General features: G+C 37.3%; 1 protein-coding gene across 1 annotated transcript; it reads right to left on the minus strand.

Annotated features, from left to right (window-relative positions):
• Positions 1-7,453: 7,453 nt before the first annotated feature.
• Positions 7,454-8,277, minus strand: LOC149945860 (uncharacterized). The gene is made up of 4 exons (XM_090173645.1): positions 8,161-8,277; positions 7,987-8,109; positions 7,536-7,919; positions 7,454-7,474 (listed from the first exon to the last, which is right to left on the minus strand). The coding sequence occupies exons 1-4, from the start codon at positions 8,275-8,277 to the stop codon at positions 7,454-7,456; spliced, it is 645 nt and encodes a 214-aa protein (XP_090029771.1).
• Positions 8,278-18,902: the final 10,625 nt, after the last annotated feature.

Genomic DNA, 18,902 nt, shown 5'->3' on the forward strand with positions numbered 1-18,902 from the left:
TGCTATTTTTCCTATAAACGAATCATATTAGTAAATATCTATCTGTTTTTATGTAGAAGTGTATTTAATATTTTGAAATCAGTACTAACTTGTTAGCCAAGGGACCTAGCTTAATTGCTCCTTCAACAATTCCATACCATGTCCCAAGTTTATCTCCCTTTATAAGGTTTAGTATTTCGTCGCTAGTCAAGAATAACTTGCTGATAAGTTGCTTCGTAGTGGTACCCCCAAAGATATAAAAGCTGATAAAAATTGATCGCTGGTTTAAAATTTACAGCTCTTATTGACCTTTTCATACTCTACTTTTATCATGGATTCCACTAAGGATTTGGTTAAAAACGCCATGACTGAAATATAAATGTTGGTTTTATTATTTTTGAAAATTAAACCTTGCTACGCTCATTGGAGGTTACAAAGAAATTGTAAGCCCAAATCAAACCTTTTAAAAAGTTAGCTCGGGAAATACCCAAGTCAACACTACACGCCTCATTCAACTTGCGAGGCCTTTTAACCGACCGCTGGCTTTTAAATCGTAGGAGCCGAGCTAACCGTCAGCTCCCCTTTACCTATTATTCCAAAAGTGTTATTAACCGAGAAACCTTCTGTTCCGTAGTCCAAAGCAGCCTAAAGAGACAGAGTGATTGAACCACGCAACCCAACCGGAATAAAAGTGACGACTGATCCAGACGTATTATTCAATAACAGATTTATTTGCCTCGTTAGAACCTTCCATTAAGTATGCAAATAAGGGGTGTCCGTGAGCCTGACCATTCGTTCAAAAGCCTTTTCTACAAGCAAGCGCTTAGCACTTATTTAAAAACTTTTTAAGGTCAACACCCTCTTCTTCTAATATAAAACTTAAACGCAATGCAATTGCGAGGGCCTTGAAATAGCCTCGCAACCACTTCTTTTAGAAAACGGATACGCAAGGCGAGCGCGATGGCCTCGCAACGCTCTTTTCTCGATAACAGTCTCGCAACTCATTTTCCGTTATTCAGTCACTCGAAGCGATGAGCGAGGCCCTCACACTTGCCTCGCAACCATCTCTTTTCGTTTATACATCCAGCGCTAACTGCTTTAGCTTAAATTATATTAGCTTAGTTAAGCTTATTCAAACCAGTCACGCGATGCGTTTGCGAGGCCCTTGAATTATAGTTTCTTCTTCGTTTCGCTAGGTGGCGCAGAGTATCGGAGGTTATTTGAAGAGTAGGAGACATTACGATCGGGTCATTCGTGATAAATTATGGATTTGGTGATGTACTCAATTTCGAAAGCTCTGCGATGTACATCGGGAGATCATGTTATCCAGTACTACGATTTTAACGAAGCTGATGCCAGTAATATGTTAGATCCAAGAATGGGTTTATCGAAGGACGAAAACCCATCCCTGAATTTGAAAATACCGTCTTGGGCGAATAGATGTTGTAAGTTAAGAATATTTTGTTGAGGCAGTGAGCATGTAATAAAAATCGTTTCTCCCGTATCAGTTTCGCTGGAAAAGGAAATAAAAAAAAGAAGAAAGCGTACCAAGAAAAAATGAAGGGAAATTCAGGAAGACAAATAAAGTGGATGTTTTCAAAGAAAATGCGGAAAGTCCGGAAAAAAGTCATTTGTAAATTTTTTAATTTGGTTTAAGAAATCTGTACCAAAATAATTATTTGAGTAAAATTTTTTATATTGCACTAGATCGATTCGTTTGTTATTAATTCCTATATAAGGTTAATTAAGCTTAGCTTATTAAACGCTTATTCAAATCAGTCACGCGATACGTTTTACGAGGCCTCGCACTGGCCTCAAAGCCATTAATTTTATAAAACGGTGACGTAAGGCGACTGCGATCACCTCGCAATTATCTTTTTACGTTATTCATGCATGCATTGCGATTAATGTGGCTTTCGCACCCGTCTCGCAACGTTTTAGCGTAGCTTAAAATAGCAGAGCTTAGATTAGTTTTACGAAAAAAAGAGGGTTGCGAGTGCCTCGCAAACGCCTCGCATGCATGATTTACGAAATAAGAGTTTCGAGGCTAGTGCGAGGGCGTCGCAATGTTCTCGCAACCCACTTTTTTCGTAATTCAGTCATGCGATGCGAATTGAGAGGCCCTCGCACCCGCCTCGTCATTGTCTTAGTGTAGCATAGCGATTAACGTAAATTTCGCACCCGCCTCGCTTTGCGTAGCTTATTATACGCTTATTCAAATTAGTCACCCGATGCGATTTCCGAGGGCCTCACAAAAGCCTTGAAATATTGTACAGACACACATATACCGACAGACACGGTGATTGTATAACCCCTCCTAGGGGACTTTGTGGGTTTTATCCATGTTTACCCTTGCTTGGTTGCAAACTTTTTATTTAAATAATTCAAAAGTGTTTAAAAATACATAGAAGGACAAAAAAATGTCTTTACAGGCAAGAAAGATATTCCGCGAGGGAGGTGCCGGGCGGATAAGTGTTCAACACCGACGCGGCATTACCCCGCTGTATCGCGATTGCTATCCGCTGAGTCAAAATCGACGTGGAACGCGGCTCCCCGGTAGCTTCCCGAATTCGACGACCAATAGAATCGACCAAAGCCAAACCGTCGCGGCCGAAGGAGCCGAGACATTCTACCGCCACTGCTTGAAATAAATATCGGTGTTCAAGCCCGGAGTACTTCGATTTTTTCTTCGACTCAGCCTCGGTGGCGGCCCAGAGAGGGGCTGCAGACGAAGACGCCAAATATGACGGAGCCAAAGGGTCAGTGCAGGTAAAGTCCAACACCAACGATTTTCCGCCGGTCCATGGAACCAGGGACATTCCATCGGGCCGCTTCCCGTCGTCGCGTGAGATACCCGAAGGCTCCAGAATGGATGGGACACCCGCGGAAACCAGAGCACGTTTAAGAATATCATTAACGGCAACGTGCCTGGAAAGCCGTCCGGAACTCTTCTTACAGCTCAGGCCGTGTGTCCCGTAAGAGTCGACCTGGGCACCACAATTACACGTGTGAGGCACGCAGACCGACCGCAATCCGAAAGGAGTCATCGTCGAGGTCGGTTCCTATAGAAGGCGACGGAAGCGCGTTCAGCCAAGAACCGGATTCCTTCGAGCTAACCGAGAGAAGACGGGCTTTATCGCGATCATTGACTGCGCCATTGGAAAGTAGCTTCGCGGTACTGTCATTAACCGGTCCTTCCCATACTCTTCGATGACTCCAATGGTCTGGAGAAGGTAAAACAGCCTCCGTCAAAAGTTCCCAATGGCGAAGAGCATCGCGAAAAACCGGGTCCGGAGAAGAAGCAAAATAGGACGGAAAAATATTTTGCACTAAATCAGCGACGCTGGAGGCCGACGACAAAAACCCCGGAAGCGCGAGTTTGGAGGCATAACGAATTCCAAGGCCGCCTTTAGCCACGGGAAGTGACGATTGTTCCCAAGGAGCTTCATCCATAAGCGTATTGGAGTGATTTTCGAAGAGTTCCATCGAAAGACCTGAGGCCATCTTCACAAAGCCACACAGGAGCGCTGCGGAGAAGATACGACAACCTCGGAATGGCCAAAGAGTGTTTAAGCAAGAAGAAACCATGATGCGCCGAGATGTGCTCGAGGTTTCTCGCCATCACCTTTAAAGCCTCCGTCTTACTAGATAAGCAAGAGGAAATAGCTTCAGAAGATAGGGGCGCACCGAGGAGCACGTAATTTGGTCGAGACAAAATTTCCATTCCAGGTGCTGCCGCGGCGAACATAGATTTAAAATGCTGTTCGGTAAATCCGCCCGAGTTAAGAATTAAGAGCTCGCACTTCGACGGGTTTACTTCAAGGCCAATGTCTGACGAAAGCTCCTGTAGAAGATGAAGATCTTTCAAGACGACATCAGGAACATCACCCAAAGACGAATCATCCAAGTACCACGTATTAAACTCTGATTGCATACGGCAAGCTACGTTCTGCACGAGAAGGCAAAAAAGTGCCGGACCCAAGGGATCACCTTGCTGGACACCCCGTTCCGAAGAAATAAAAGCCTCTGCATAGGTAAGATGCGTCGGGGCCTTATAGCATTGCCGTAAAAACAAATACAATTCCGGATGGTCCCTGTAAACCCGCTCAAGGAGACGTTCTCGGCGGATCATGTTGAAGGCGTTCAAAAAATCAATGTTTAGGAGGACCTTTGGATCTGGATGTGGATGGTTAACAAAGCGGCGAGCAGCGTGGGAGGCGGCTTCGGCTCCGCCCGGAGTACCAAAGCCCAACTGCGTTGGGCGAAGAAGTGGCCCGAGCGTTGGCGCCATGTGTGTGCACCCCATCTTAGCGACAAGACGACGAAGGGTGTTGCCGACGGCTACGGGACGGATGCCCCCGTATTTCTTTTTTAGTGCGCACAAAGAGGCCCCATATAGAATGGAACAAAGCTCCGATGGAACTTGGCCAGCGAGCATGAGGTTGGTTAGAGAATTCAGCAACCTTTCACCGGCCGAAACCGCTCCAGAGCCAATCATATCCTTCAAATGTTGAGGACGCAAACAATCCAGACCCCCCGCAGAGCCAGAAAGGAAAGACAATACAGCGGCCTTGACCTGGGAGGCAGCCACATTAAGTACCGGGAGGGCTGATAAATCAGCCGCTTCGAACGCGTATTCTTGGTGGGTGGTACCAGAGGGGTGTTTGCATGTCGAACGTTGCAGAGTCATTGGGCGCGAAAGAGTCTTCCGAGCAGACGACGCGAACTGCGCCGGTGACATCTCCATCGGCGAGCTTAGCGGCCACGACTTTACCAATATCTCTTTTTTGCGTGACACTTTTTTGGCACGAGGCTTGCGAATTGCGCGAACGGGAAGGGTTAACTGGACCCTCTTGAAAGCTGTGGATGTTACTTTTAACCGACGTTGTCAGGTAAACTTGTTTGCCCGCCGACACGAATGGAACTTGAAAGCAAATCGAAGAGAAACAGAATAAACTCGTCCAAGATACCAGGGAATTATCGCGAACGACGTTGTTTATAACGTTTGACAAACCCAATGCCGCCATGTTTCGCGCACCCTTTGGAATACGACGAATAACGCGCCGGGTGGACTTCAGATTAGCGAGCAAACCGACAAGGTCACCATACACTTCGGCAGATGAGGACGAGGAGTCCGGGAGAACTTCCGACACTGCGGAAGGCTTAAAGCATGTCGAGGAACGACCATAATGACCGTTCAAACTTTTAAAACATATCCCGCACTGAGGGCAAGGCAAGAAAACGGCCTGGGAAGACATATTAGTTACTGCAGTCCATAATACAATGGAAAAAACCCGAACACGTGAGTCCAGCGGTACCGATGCGTAAGATAAAATTCGCTAACAATCAAACATGTGGAAATAACATAACCATAATATGTAAACACAGGATATTAAGGGTGCGTTCAGTAGCTTGCAACAAATTAAACGTTGCAGGATTTTGGAACCGGTTTTCTACTGTACGCTTTTTTCCATTTCCGGTGTGACGAAGCGTTGCTGAACCGTTGCTCAAACATTTGAACCTGCTCTTCCACCCGGTTTATTTGTTTATTATCATGGCGGCGAGTCAGTCGACTAATTTTCCCATGAACTTTAAAAACATTTCTTTAAGAGATTCAGGGGGGAATATTTATTCTATTGCGGTGTCAAGCAAGGATTACGTTAATTATGTTAATTTAATTATATTCCTTTGGTTTATAAGTTTTAAAACTTAAAAATTCGTTAAGCCTTTGCCATCACGTGTATTTAAGCCATGAACCTTACACCTTGGATTAGGAATTTGTTACATTCTTAATCCAAGCTTACTCGTGAAAGCAAAGCTATTGATAACACAAAAGAGAAAGTAATAAAGTACAATTTTATAATTAGAACCGTCTTTCGCTACTATGTGCCTTAATAAGGCTAAAGAACTGGGAATAGCTCCCGAACCTTCAAAACAACCTGAGTTATCTCAGTCTATGGAAAGTATTTCTACTATTGCAGCAAGCCCCAATGTTGTTTCAGAAAACCTTTCTGATAATGAAGCTCTTAACGAAGATTCCAGTAAGTTTAATTCACTTGTGTTCAATATTTATAAGTAACTTTTATTTTTCTCAATTAGATAATGGAAAGCGTTGGGCTCGTAGCGCTGTATTGTTACTAATAGATCTGTTTCAAACCTACAAGGAGGAATATGAGTCAAGCAGGAGAAAAAAATATATTTGGGTTAAAATAAGTGCAGAGTTAAAACAGAGAGGCTATATATTTAGTGCAGATCACTGTGACAATAAGTGGAGAAATTTAAAAAATAGGTCAAAAAACTATATTAATCTAGTACTTATTTATGTTATAATGTTTGCTATTTCAGTTACAAGCGTGTGAAGGACAAAAGTAATAAAACTGGTAGAGGGAAGCAAAATTGGGAGTTTTATGAAAATATGGATGAAGTTCTTTGTACAGAACATTCGATTAATCCAGTGAACTTGCTGTTCTCCTCCAAATCTTCAGGTAATGTATTTGGTAATAATATATTTGAATAAAATAATTCAAAATACTATTTAACATTTAAAACAGAATCTTCAACTGAATACTGCTCATCTAGTAGTGCTGTGGACAATACCACATCAACCCCAATTTCCAATGCATCGTCTTCGTCCTCTTTAAATACAATAGATAATCAAGATGAGGTTGAAAGTCCTTTATACCAAAAACCTAAGAGGAAAAGGGATATGAAAACTAGTACCGCGCCAGATTGGTTTCTTCAATGGTCTAATGAAAATCGTAAACTAGAAGAAAATGCCCAAAAACAATCTAAGACATTCCAAGAAGAAATACTTAAAAGGCTAGATAACAAAAATGCTACCTTAGAAAAAATTGCTGATGCATTTCTAAAAATGTAATAATTTTATTGGTTAAAAAGTAGTGTAATGATTTTTTTATGGTTTGAATAAACCCCAAAGTACGCAGTTTAAACAAATTAAATTGGTCTCTGCGCACGTAGTCTGAGCTCTTGACATATTCTATCACGTTTAGTTTTTGCGGCTGCTAGGCTTTCTCTAGCATCGGCTTCTTCAAAGATTTCAGCAGTTGCATTTCTTAGGTTAATAAATTCTTCAACATCTTGACCACCATCGTGTATTAATAAAAAATTATTTAATACACAACAACACATTATCACTTCAGAAATTTCTGACATTAGAGACATATCCAAGGCTTTAAGACGACGAAATCTTCCCTTTAGGTGGGCAAATGCACGCTCTATCATCTGCCTTGCAGAGCTGAATAAAGTGTTGAAATTTGTTTGTTGGGCTGATAAATGTCCATTGTTTTTATAAGGTGCCATAAGAAATAAGTCCAATGGGTATGCGGAGTCTCCCAATAAATGCCCATCAAGAGTGTTTTTGTCTTTTTTTTTAAATCTTTATAAATTGAACTGTTTTTCCACACACGGGCGTCATGCACAGAGCCAGGCCATCCCACACACAAATCAATAAACATTAAGTTCTCATTGCAAATACCTGTAAATAAGTTTCCAATTAGTAATGTGCATATCATTGTTAAATATTTATTTGTATGTACCTTGTAACAAGACAGAGGTTCTTTTTTTCGGTTGTAGTAAGAATTCTTTCCTTCTACTGGCTCCTTGATGTCTATGTGACAACCATCTACAGCACCGACTGTCCCAGGAAAACCATATTTTTCTATACAATTACGCATTGTATTTCTCATCTCGCCTGCTGTTGGCCAAACAACATAATTGTGTCGTTTCTCAGTGACGATTTTTATAAATTCCAAAAAGACATAATGGGCATTTCCTTTGGAGAGATCAAACCGGTCTCCAACACTACGATAGGAGTCTGGAGTGGCTAAAAGCCAAAGGCACACTAGTATCCGCTTTTCAATTGAAATAATGATGTGCTCTTTCTTTGCTGACAGCGCAGTTCCGTAAACGACAATTAGATGCTATGTAATGTTCTGTGTTAACATATGTAGTTTTTACCAAATGTTTTATGTTATGACAAGAACTTACCTCAACTGCATAGCGAGACATTCGGAAATGGCTTTTAAAATCCGAAATGGTGTAATTAGGAACAACTGTTTCTACATAATCTACTATTCTATTTGGTACCTGTCTTGGCTTTCTTAATAGGTCCTGACACACAAGAGGTACGACTAATCGAGATTTTTTAATCCCTGAACTCACATTATTTTCAAGTAAATCTAATTCCAATTCGTCGTCATTTGACAATTCGTTAATTAGCCAGAAAAACAATTTTCTTTTGCTACGATTAGTAGGGCCTAGAAGACCGACGGAGGCCATTTTTGTTAAAACCCGACCCGACTAAAAAAGCGTACACTAGCTCGTGACGTCACGTTTAAAAAATTGGTAAACGGTTCCGATTCCGTTTCACGTCTGATTGCTCTTACTGAACGCACCCTAAATCGGAAACAATTTTGACATATGGTAAGTTTTGGAAACAAAAATAAAACTTAAAAAGTGCAACCGAACTCGTCATTAAAACGAGAGAAAAAAAAACGAACCGACTTAGACTAAGACCTAATTGTTCGAAACGTAAATTATCGAACAATCATTAGCTACACCAAACTTGGTGAAACAAAGGGAACATGATACATAACTGTTAAATTAAAATTAGGAATCCAAACTTCAAGATTTGTACACCGAACAGCAATAAGACGAGGGTATGCTCCAAAGAGGACGGACACGTCGCACAGATAAGCACAGGAAGCCGCATCGCATAAATAACCGAAGCAGACAAGGGCACAGGATAAATTTATACCGGTGGAACAACTAATTGAAATTGAAACAATGCCCTATAACCGAACCCCACAGAAGGCCGACACATACACCAAATTAAAGATGAGAAAAAACTACAACCGAATAAACCTAACTAACAAATTAACAGATCGAAAACCTAACGTAAAACGACGAAATAGAACGCGAGAAACGCGTGGGATATTAGCGTAGCATGCTGCTTATACACTTGTAAACTTGGAATCTATTTTTGTCATCTTTCTATTTAAGACTTCATATTTATTCTTTTTACCTTTTTATGCACTAACAAGGAGACGACCCGAGGTGTTACAAACCGATTTCGTTCAAACTCGGGGGATTGGTAGAGCTTCATGTAACTTGAAAAATCCTAAAGGGAATTTATTCAATGGGTAGTGGTTTTGCCATGGGAACGAAAAATGTTTTAGACAACATAAAATTGAAATTTTTCCTATTTAAGCCATATCGGTTCATTTTCACCCATTTGGTTCAAATTGATCAAAATGTGATCAATTTTGATTTTTTTCGTCAATTTTTAAAAAATTTTATAATTTTGGTATTTTAAAACTTTTAAATTTTTTAAAATCTTTCACAGGGGGGACCCTTGGAATCGGTCCAAATCTCATGTTATTTTCAATGGGAAATATTCCATTTTATGTTTTCAAAAACATTTTTCGTTGCCATAGTAAAACCGTTGCCCATTGAATAAATTCCCTTAAGGATTTTTCAAGTTACATGGAGGTCTACCAATCCCCCAAGTTTGAACAAAATCGGTGTGAAACACCTCGGGTCGTCTCCTTGTAAGTATACTTTTCTAGCTGAATGGGCAGTTTAAGTTAGTACTGATCTTATGTTGACATCACTATATGACTTAATAAGGCCACGCATATGTTGAAGTAGTTCTTGAGTTTCTTCAAATGGAGTAGCAAGTTCCATATTCATGGTGGATAAATGAAACTAATCTGCCTCCTAATTTAACAGAAGCTGGAGCTGATTGGACTTAGAATTATGTATCCAGTATTATAATCACTACATGCCAATTAATTTTAATTCAACTTTACAGTATCTTAACCTAAAGCACACTTTTCTCTTGGTAATGTTTTTTTTCTATAATAAAAAATATCGAAAAAAAAATATATTAAGTACCCATCCAAAACCCTTATTTTTACTCCTGGTCCCCTTAGTATGTAGGGACTAAATAATAATAATAGTATTTAAATGCTTTTTGATTGGAACACCCCTTAAGAAAAATTTCTTATTTACAAAAGGGTTCTACTCATAATTAAAGGGGGACCAAGTCCGTCGTCGTCCCCTGGTTGGTGATTTTGCCAAACACGCAAACTATTCCACTCTTTACATTATACCGAAACATTGTTTTACGTGGTTTTTTTGGTTCACGCAGCAGCCGCAACCTTAGCAATCATAATCACTCCCATCCGGAAATGAAGCCACCGAGGAGGAGGAGAACCGGGTCATCACCTGGCCACGCAAGAGCCGCCGCAAAAATAAAAGCGGGCGATTTGGATTTATTAAAATTTATTTTAAATATTTAATTTAATCAAGTTTAAATGCAATTGGTCAATTGGGGGACCCTTAAAATCCTTCAGGTTCCCATGTTATTTTCAATGGAAATAATTCCAAATGTTGTCAAAAACGTTTTTGGTTGCCATGGCAAAACGAATGCCCTTCGCAACCTTTCCCTTCCATGTTTTTCAAGTTACATGGAGGTGTACATTATACCCGACTTTGAACAAAATCGGTGATTATCACCTCGGGTCGTCTCCTTGTTAGTATATTATAATTATCTCTTGAAAAAACTTTCTGAGTTATTAAAATGTGTACCAACTGGGTAAAACATTTATTACAAAATTGCTCTTGATAAATTGACGATACCAGAGGCAATAGTTATCATAGAATTAAACTAAGGTATTAACTCCCAATCCATTTTCCCATTGAAAATTCCAAATGTTATCAGTCGTTGAATTGATCTTTCAACCTGAACTCTGGCTTTAACAATATCTACATTGGTAGGTAAGTTGCTTTTCTTTTTCGTGAGATACGGTGGTCTAACCATCGCAATTCCCCGATAGTAGGATTCTTCATCTATGTGGAAACCTTTATTCACCATAACACCATCTATGTATGTTGTGAGCTTGAATAAAATTTTGCTATCATTAGTAATAAACTTATCGTAGGTACGTCCTCCATAGGCTTTACTGATGAAAGTTATATTTCCGGCTGGAGCGACCTTAGCTGTATGACAACTTTTAAAGAAGGAATATGTCAAAACCCCACACCTCATGCATTTTGGTGTTTCAATGGGTACTTCTGTGCAATCCAAAACCCAAACCCCATTCTTATATTTGGCAAAGCAAGTACGCATATTTTGAACAATTTTATCCTTACCTTAAGGTTTTATTTGTTACAAAATTACTTACATTTGAATAGTTTTGCAAAAACATATCCTCAAAAGTTGCTTTGGATATATAGATCGTGACTTTCATTACTTTTATAATCACCGTTTTCCCTCTTAAATTGCATTATTCCGTTTTAGCGTTTTTAAAGGTTGAAAAATTCCGGAAAAAGGAAATATTCCCCACATATCGAAGCACTGCATCTATTGCATTGAAAATCAATGCCAGTAATAAGCGTTTCAAAAATATGGTGCCTTATTAAGCAAAATAACTCAGCTCGTACTACGTCTTTTTCTTTCGAATTTTTTATCCCACAACCCTATTTTATATCCATGGCGGCCGATTTTAAAATTCATTTTAAATATTTCCATTTGAATATCTAAACACGCGTACTCCTTAACAAATTAAAATTTTATCAGTTTACTGTTAGTTTCCAGGCTCAAATTTAAGGAAAGGGTTTTAAAATATAAAAAAGGTGAGGAAAAATTTATGGAAATTATTTTAGAAATATATTTTGCTTTTGAAAATAATTCCAAGAAATAACTCTTTAATTCTAAAACATTTCCAATATCTGTGCCTTCATTGATCGCAACTACCCCTTAAATCAACCTTCCAAATGCTTTGATAAAAGCATTTTTTTAATATATAGTGGGCTTAACTGACTTAAATGGAAATATATTTAAAACCATCACACTTCTATAAAAATATTATAAATTTATTGTAATACTTATGAAGTAAAATTAAGAATTCACTATAGTTGCAGATTTAAAATTAAAAACCTTAGCGAGACCCACATGCATACTCCGTGGTTGTCTTAACACAACTATCATTTTAAAGGGAATGGTATTTCTGTCGCCCTTCGAGGGTCCCAATATTGTCTGCTGCCTTCCATGGCTTTTCACACCTGAGGCGCTGATTGTGAAGGGAATAAAGGAAATTGATGGGGTCTTCCATAAAGGACGCGTTGGAGGTTCTTTTCCCTTTAAATGCAACCAAGTTTAGTTTCTAAAATCACCTATAGACCCCCCCAGAGCTTTCCGAATCACAAAGAAAAACGCCATTAATTATAGACCTACAATGATTCTCAAATTGCTTACGGAATAAAAAATTTAGAGAACAACATTTAATGTAAGATTTTAAAAATAAAACTACTTTTTGTAGAGGTAAACAATCCGATTATATTATAATGGTAACTTTAGTTTAAAATATGCTTAGCATCAACCCTAATTAAAAAATTAAATATGCTAACACTTTAAGTCACAGCACTTGTGTACATTTTCTCAGTGAGAATAAACCACACTAGCAGAGTAGTGGTGGTTCAAACTAATGACTTTCTTTTATGTATGTTTTGGCAGATAATTTTGGTAAGATAATGTAAAACGTTTAGGATAAGTCTGAAAGTGAAATTTTAGGTAAAATGTAATCCAGCCAACCCTAACTTCCGGACTGAAATATCTACATACTCTTTTACCCCCATCCATAAATATAGATCACTAGTGGCGGCTACAGCCATAATACCTATAGGTCGACCCTGGAAATTTCTTCCCCAAAACGGGTCCCCTCCCAATGTATGTAAGCTATGACATCTGTTGGTTACTGGTATCCTGGTAGAAATTTTTTAAGCCCAGGTTTGCTCCTGCTTTGAAAATTTGTTTCATTTTTTTACTTGTTCTTCTGGAACTCCTTCTGAGTAATACAACCGCTTTTTTTATTTCTGATTGTCATAAAAATTGATGGCATGCAAACATAAGATCGCAATTCACTAACCTTGGAAAGATTATACTTAAATTTATTGAAATTAAATTTTAACTTATAAAATGCACATATTCACAATAAAAAAGTGTGGTCATTGATTAGGATATTTATACAAGCTCAGGGCTAGGCTATTAATAAAGGATTTGATAGTTTAAACCATACTACATTTGAATTTAGAAGGGTTTTCATTTGGTCTTAATTAGGTGGTTTAGATTTTATTTAAACTCCAATGTAGTATCATTTATCTTATACCAGGGGTGTCTTTTATCCATGGACAATAAAAGTATTTGTTAATTCATTAGATCATATAGAGAACCATATAATTTTATAACCATTATATAGTAGTTTTAAAAAATTAATAGGAGTTCAGTAAATAATACAACTGTCTCATGAACATACTGCAAGAACTTTAAAGATAAACTTTCTGATCAAGAAAAAGAAACTATATATAAACTAGTAATCAAAAAAAATTAACAACCACTTTTACGTAGTGAAAACTGAAGTATTTTATTCAAAATACGTGACATAACTAGTTTCGGAACCCTTTGGTTCCTTCATCAGGCGTGATACGGAAGAAAATTTCAGAGGGGGTTACAGATAATTTTTTTATAGGGGCATACAATATGATCAAAATAAATATAAAATATAATAACAATTCCAGTTAAAAAATATGATATAAAGCAATCAAAATATGTTCACCACAGTGAGGCAATATAACTTCTCAGTCCATCATCTTTATTAAAGGCGTCTTTAATTTTTCAGATATAATATTTCAAGGGATTCCATCATGTTTAATTTAAAATAATTGTCTATTTTACATAATTTTGGTACCATCAAAAACTGTAAAACTAGTTGTATCACGTATTTTAAATAAAATGCTTCAGTTTTCTTTAACTTTTATGATTACTAGTTTTAATACGTTGGGGTAAGTATCCTCTATTTTATGTACAAACAAACTAGTTGAACGTCCAATTATGGTGGCACAAATGTTGAACTTTATGAAGGACTTCGTCAAAATTTTATTTAATGCGGAAGAGTGCAGTAAAAACAGCTTTTTTCTTCAAGTAGAACCAATTTTTTTTAAATTTACTCCCAAATAGTATTTTGCTACATAAAGATTAAACATTCATCTGCTGCTTGAAATAGTTTTGGTGAATTTAAGTTAATTATATAATGAGCTGTCTCATCATGACTCGAGGCTAGTTTTGCTTGAATCGACATTCTTTAGTCACCAGCGGTATATCTTTATTTCCTTAGAACTAATTATATATTGAGTTCACAATTTGGAAAACTATTATCGTTACTAGTGCAATAGAGAAAATAAAAGAGTTCTACTTGGAATAGAACTAAAGAATACAACTGCCACAATACTCTTCCCCTTAAGTGCCGATTTTGTTCGTAAAATAACAATAACTTGGAAATTTTCTTAAACTGTTGGTAATTTTCAACCAAAATTCTTAAATTGCTGAAATAAAATTGGTAAATTACTGAGTTGTTTCATTAGTAAACTATACATTTATAGGGCGCGATATTTCTATCATCATTACTGGGAAATTCCCGGTAACTGTGAAGGATGTAATGACGAGGGCTCTAGCATCAGTTGAGAACTGGTGCAGGGAGGTCAACCTCATGGTTAATCCTAATAAAACTGTCTCGGTTCCTTTTACTCGTAAAAGTATAAAAGGCATGTTGGAGGGTATTTACTTATTTGGAAGGGACCTAGTGGAGAGTACTGAGGTGAATTACCTTGGGTTGCACAATTAAGTTCAACTTTATTGGGTGCCTGGCCATAAAGGGGCATCTTGGGAACGAAAGGGTCGCCCCCTTGGCCAAGGAAGGTGCGAGGGCTGGGTTCATTGGGCCGGAACCTGCTCTCCCCGTCTCCCGGGGACTTGAACGTGGCTTTATCTCCCAGTTTATGTAATAAATTATGAATTTATCTACCACTTTATATACGAACAATAAAAAAACAATTGTCATACCATTGGTTTATTAAAAAATGAGTTTTAATATTAGTATATATTTCGTAAACATTGTTTTCAACAACGATATACTCTAGTAATTTGACGTTTTTTTTACCAACTATTAACATTTTAAGATATCTTTACAAAATATTAAATTGAGTAGTACACAGCATGTACACAGACTTCTTCACTAGAGCAATCTCTTTTCTTTTTCGCCAAGTCATCGTATACTTCCCATATCCCTCTGAAACCATCATCTCAACATGAGTAGTATATATAATGCCCCATGGAAGTATTAATGTTTTTACCTTTAAATCCAACTATGAAATATACACTTTTGTAATCCGCTCTCTCCTTTAAATTTGTCAGTTCTAATATCATGAAAGGCTTCAAATTATCAGTAGATCCGAGACTCTGTTGAATGAACACTTGTAGCATTTATCTTCGCCCTGATTCATTTCTTCGTCCACCAGTTGTTGTAAGAGATGTGCAAAATCATTGGGTCTACATTCGAGGGATAATATTCCCTTTTATTTAATTGCGGGCAGGGCGCAGCTTGCGTTTGAACAGAGGCTTTCAAAAATTTATAATGGATAGTTTTAAAAAAATCTTCTGATTACTACTGGAACCGACTCTTCGCAATTAAAATAATTAAATTTATTGGTGATAATTTGGAGGGGAAAAATTTTTGACAGTATTTCTCCCCTTTTTTGGTACGTTTTGGCTTTTACAGAGTCAGTGACGGTGGGATTTGCGAGAGCTGCACCATCTCTTGCTAAATTCCATCGCTTTCGCAAATCGAAGTAGCTAAAACTTGCAACTTTGTTTACGAATTTTCGTAGGGCGCAAATCTGTGCGGTTAGCGTTTTTAAGTTAGGCCAAAAGACATGATGTTTTGGGATGTATAATCCGCGGTTGCCATTTGTGTGATGGGATTCAAATAAGAATCCCTTCTTCTCTTTTTTGGAGGCAAATTTGCTATTCCCCTCCAATTTTCAAGTGAGGCCATTTCTTCAGTGTGCTGCTTATTCTTGTTAAGGCCGAAATGGGGTTACTTAAGCCTTTCAAAAAAATTACTGATAAAGACGATTTTTTTGTGCATAACGTATTTGCTAGGGGTGTGCAAAATATTTGGTCAGACCAAATAATTCGATCGAATACCAAATCGAATAGCGCTTGGAAAAGTTCGCGAATAATCGAATTTTTTGATCAAATAGTCGAATATTCGAAAATATAGGGAAAAAGTATTTGGTATTTTCAAAAAATTTTCAAACTGGTCGAATAACCGCGGGTCTTTTTCTAATTTGTTGAAGTTCAAGGCCATCCCAGGAGAGCGTAGTGAAATTTCCGAACTATTCCTTATTTCTGGCACTTCTCTTTAGGCCACAGCGCCAAGAACCATATAAAGAGTAGCTTGCACGTCCGATATCCATACCGTTTGTATTAAAACTTCTAAGCGAAAGGCAGAAGCTGTGTATTGTAGCGCTTATTGGCTAGATTACTCGCGTGTTCTCTTTTGTTATGGAATTTTCTAGAATAGCAAAATAAAACTAAAATTGAGTATAAAACGTAAACCAAGTCCAAAACAAAACTAAAAATCGGAGGAAAGTTGAAGTAAGAAACATTATGGATTTTTCTGTTTAGAATTTTTGAGTTAAATAAATTAATAATTATTGATTTAAAATTAAATAAATGCAATTTTTTATTTGTAACAAAAGATCTGCTCCCTCGCGTTTTACATATATTTAAAAACTTGATATTTTAATTAAGTGTTTGCAAACTATGAAGTATGTAGCATGCCCTTTGATTTTAATTGTAGTTCGTAGTTACTAAAGGTTAAAAGTCGCTAGAAGACTTGGTCCTGGAGTGGTACCTAGGGTATTAGCCTAGTTAATTATTATTTTGCCATGGTACCCAATTAAAATATGTGTGATAATTTAAAAGTTGATATGCAGTATATTTCTGTAGGTTACGAACTTACGATTAACTCATTTTGATCAAATCGAAAAAATTGTTCGAAGGAAGGTTGAAAATAATGACATTTTGTACAACAATTATAATTAATTTGAATGGTAGGTTAGAGGTTACCACAGTGGCGTAATATAAAATTCTGGGCCTGCCTGCAGCCTGAGACACCCAGGGAACTTTGTTCTAGGCTATACTGTATCTGGTTTAATATTTTACTATTTTCAAGTAAAACGAACAGTGATTTCAATTACTTTTTTTTGACAAATATGCAAACTATTTGGCTATTTGAAAACCAAATACGTCGAATAATTTGATATTCGAAATACTATTTGGTATTTGATCAGTTAACTGGTCTAAATTGTTGCCCTAAAAATATTCGACCAAATTATTTGACGTTATAAATATTCGATTTGGTATTTGCCGTGCTTTGAAAAAATTATTTGATATTCGATTCGATCCCCAAAAAATGGTATTTGCACACCTCTAGTATTTGCAAATGGGAACAAAAAACGAAATAATCGTGCATTCATTGGTATATAAAAGTAGTGTGTTCTAAAAATTATAACATTATGGGTAAAGTTAGTTTTTATTGATATTTAAGCTTTACTTAAGCTTCTATAAATTTCCGATTTTCCCACTTTGGTTTTCGAAAGTAATTTTTATTGTCCAGTTCAGAATTTTCATATTAGATTACTTATCACGCATATGTGTGCACAGGAAGTTTCCACAGAACATGAAATACAGTTGATAGTAAATAAAACTACTTAGATATGTTATTCAAAGGCTAACTAACGAGAATTTTAAACGTACTGAAAAATAAGCTTTGGCGCAACACTGTGATAGCAGTGACGTGGTGTCAATTTCCCCCACCCCGCTGAATGTCGTGCAAGAGGAAATTGATTTCCTTTACCCGCAAAGGGTCCATCTTTCTTTTAGGGTTTCTCGCATCTGCGGAGTCTGCTTGGGCTTGTTGCGCCACTGTGCAAAAGATTAGAAGTTTGCCATTTTAAAATTTGGGGTTATAAAGCCACTTAAGTACTAGTGGAAAACTCTAGCTTTCGGGTCTTATTATTTTCATTGGGTTTTTTATACGATTGTTGGATTTGAGCCAGTCGATAACCTTCAGTTTTAGATACTTGAAATATGGTCACGATATAACTAAAACCTCGAAGCAGTATGACAAAACAGTTATTTTGTCACTTAACCTATCTTTTTACATATAGTTAAAAAATTTCAAATATTTTTAGAAGATTCCTTTTCTAATGTTGACATATTGTTTGATGTGAAAGGACTTCGTATTTGTACGTCATTAATTGTACATTCTCAAGAAATATATTTTCTTATAATTATAGGTATACGAAATTAGCCCAAATAAGACAAAATACCTTGAACTGTTTCATACTCAATATTGTATCTGACCTCTGTACATGTTTTGCACGCATCACCTTTTTCATCATCTTTCTCCTTAAATATGTACTCAATTATATCTCCCTATTTTAGAGAGAAACTAACTATGAACTTACTAAATTCTTATCACAAAAAAGGCATTTGTTATTTCCTTTTGCTATTCTGGATTCAGATTCTGCTTAAAAATTGGAATGTCATTCGTTTCTATAGGAATGCATTTTAATAAGTTTCACGTTAATAGAATTTTTTAAATATTAAATTCACCTGAAATGGAAGATGAAAGTGAAGTAGCTCTGGAAGTTGCACTTGCTTCTAGTTTCATAGTTCCTTCTAGGGATTTAATGTAATCGGTGGCAAATAATAATATGTTTCACGTCGTTATAGCTTCCTTCATCAGAGGTACTGCTAGCGACATGATTTTTGTTATCAAAGTATGGCGTCATGATAGCAGGCCATAAAGGGATTAACCGATATAAACGGCATAGATCAGCAACAATCTTTGGCTAGTATTGTTGATTTCCCGTAATGTATTAAATAACGGTACGGGGGTATCAAATAAAGATAACGAATGCCACCTTCCTCGTTACTGTTTAATATTTCTGCACGACATTGTTCCACGATAGCATTAACCCACTTACCGAAACCC

Source organism: Leiobunum rupestre, chromosome 4, assembly GCF_980474605.1.
Source record: "Leiobunum rupestre chromosome 4, qqLeiRupe1.1.hap1, whole genome shotgun sequence".
NCBI classification, from domain to species: Eukaryota; Metazoa; Arthropoda; class Arachnida; order Opiliones; family Sclerosomatidae; genus Leiobunum; species Leiobunum rupestre.

Excerpts from the sequence above, each read along its gene's own strand:
- LOC149945860 (XM_090173645.1), bottom strand. The coding sequence starts at position 8,277 with ATGGCCTCCGTCGGTCTTCTAGGCCCTACTAATCGTAGCAAAAGAAAA. Across the intron at positions 8,110-8,160 it reads TAGATTTACTTGAAAATAAT|GACCTATTAAGAAAGCCAAG; the intron begins GTGAGTTCAGGG and ends CTTGTGTGTCAG. Across the intron at positions 7,475-7,535 it reads AACCTCTGTCTTGTTACAAG|GTATTTGCAATGAGAACTTA; the intron begins GTACATACAAAT and ends ACTTATTTACAG.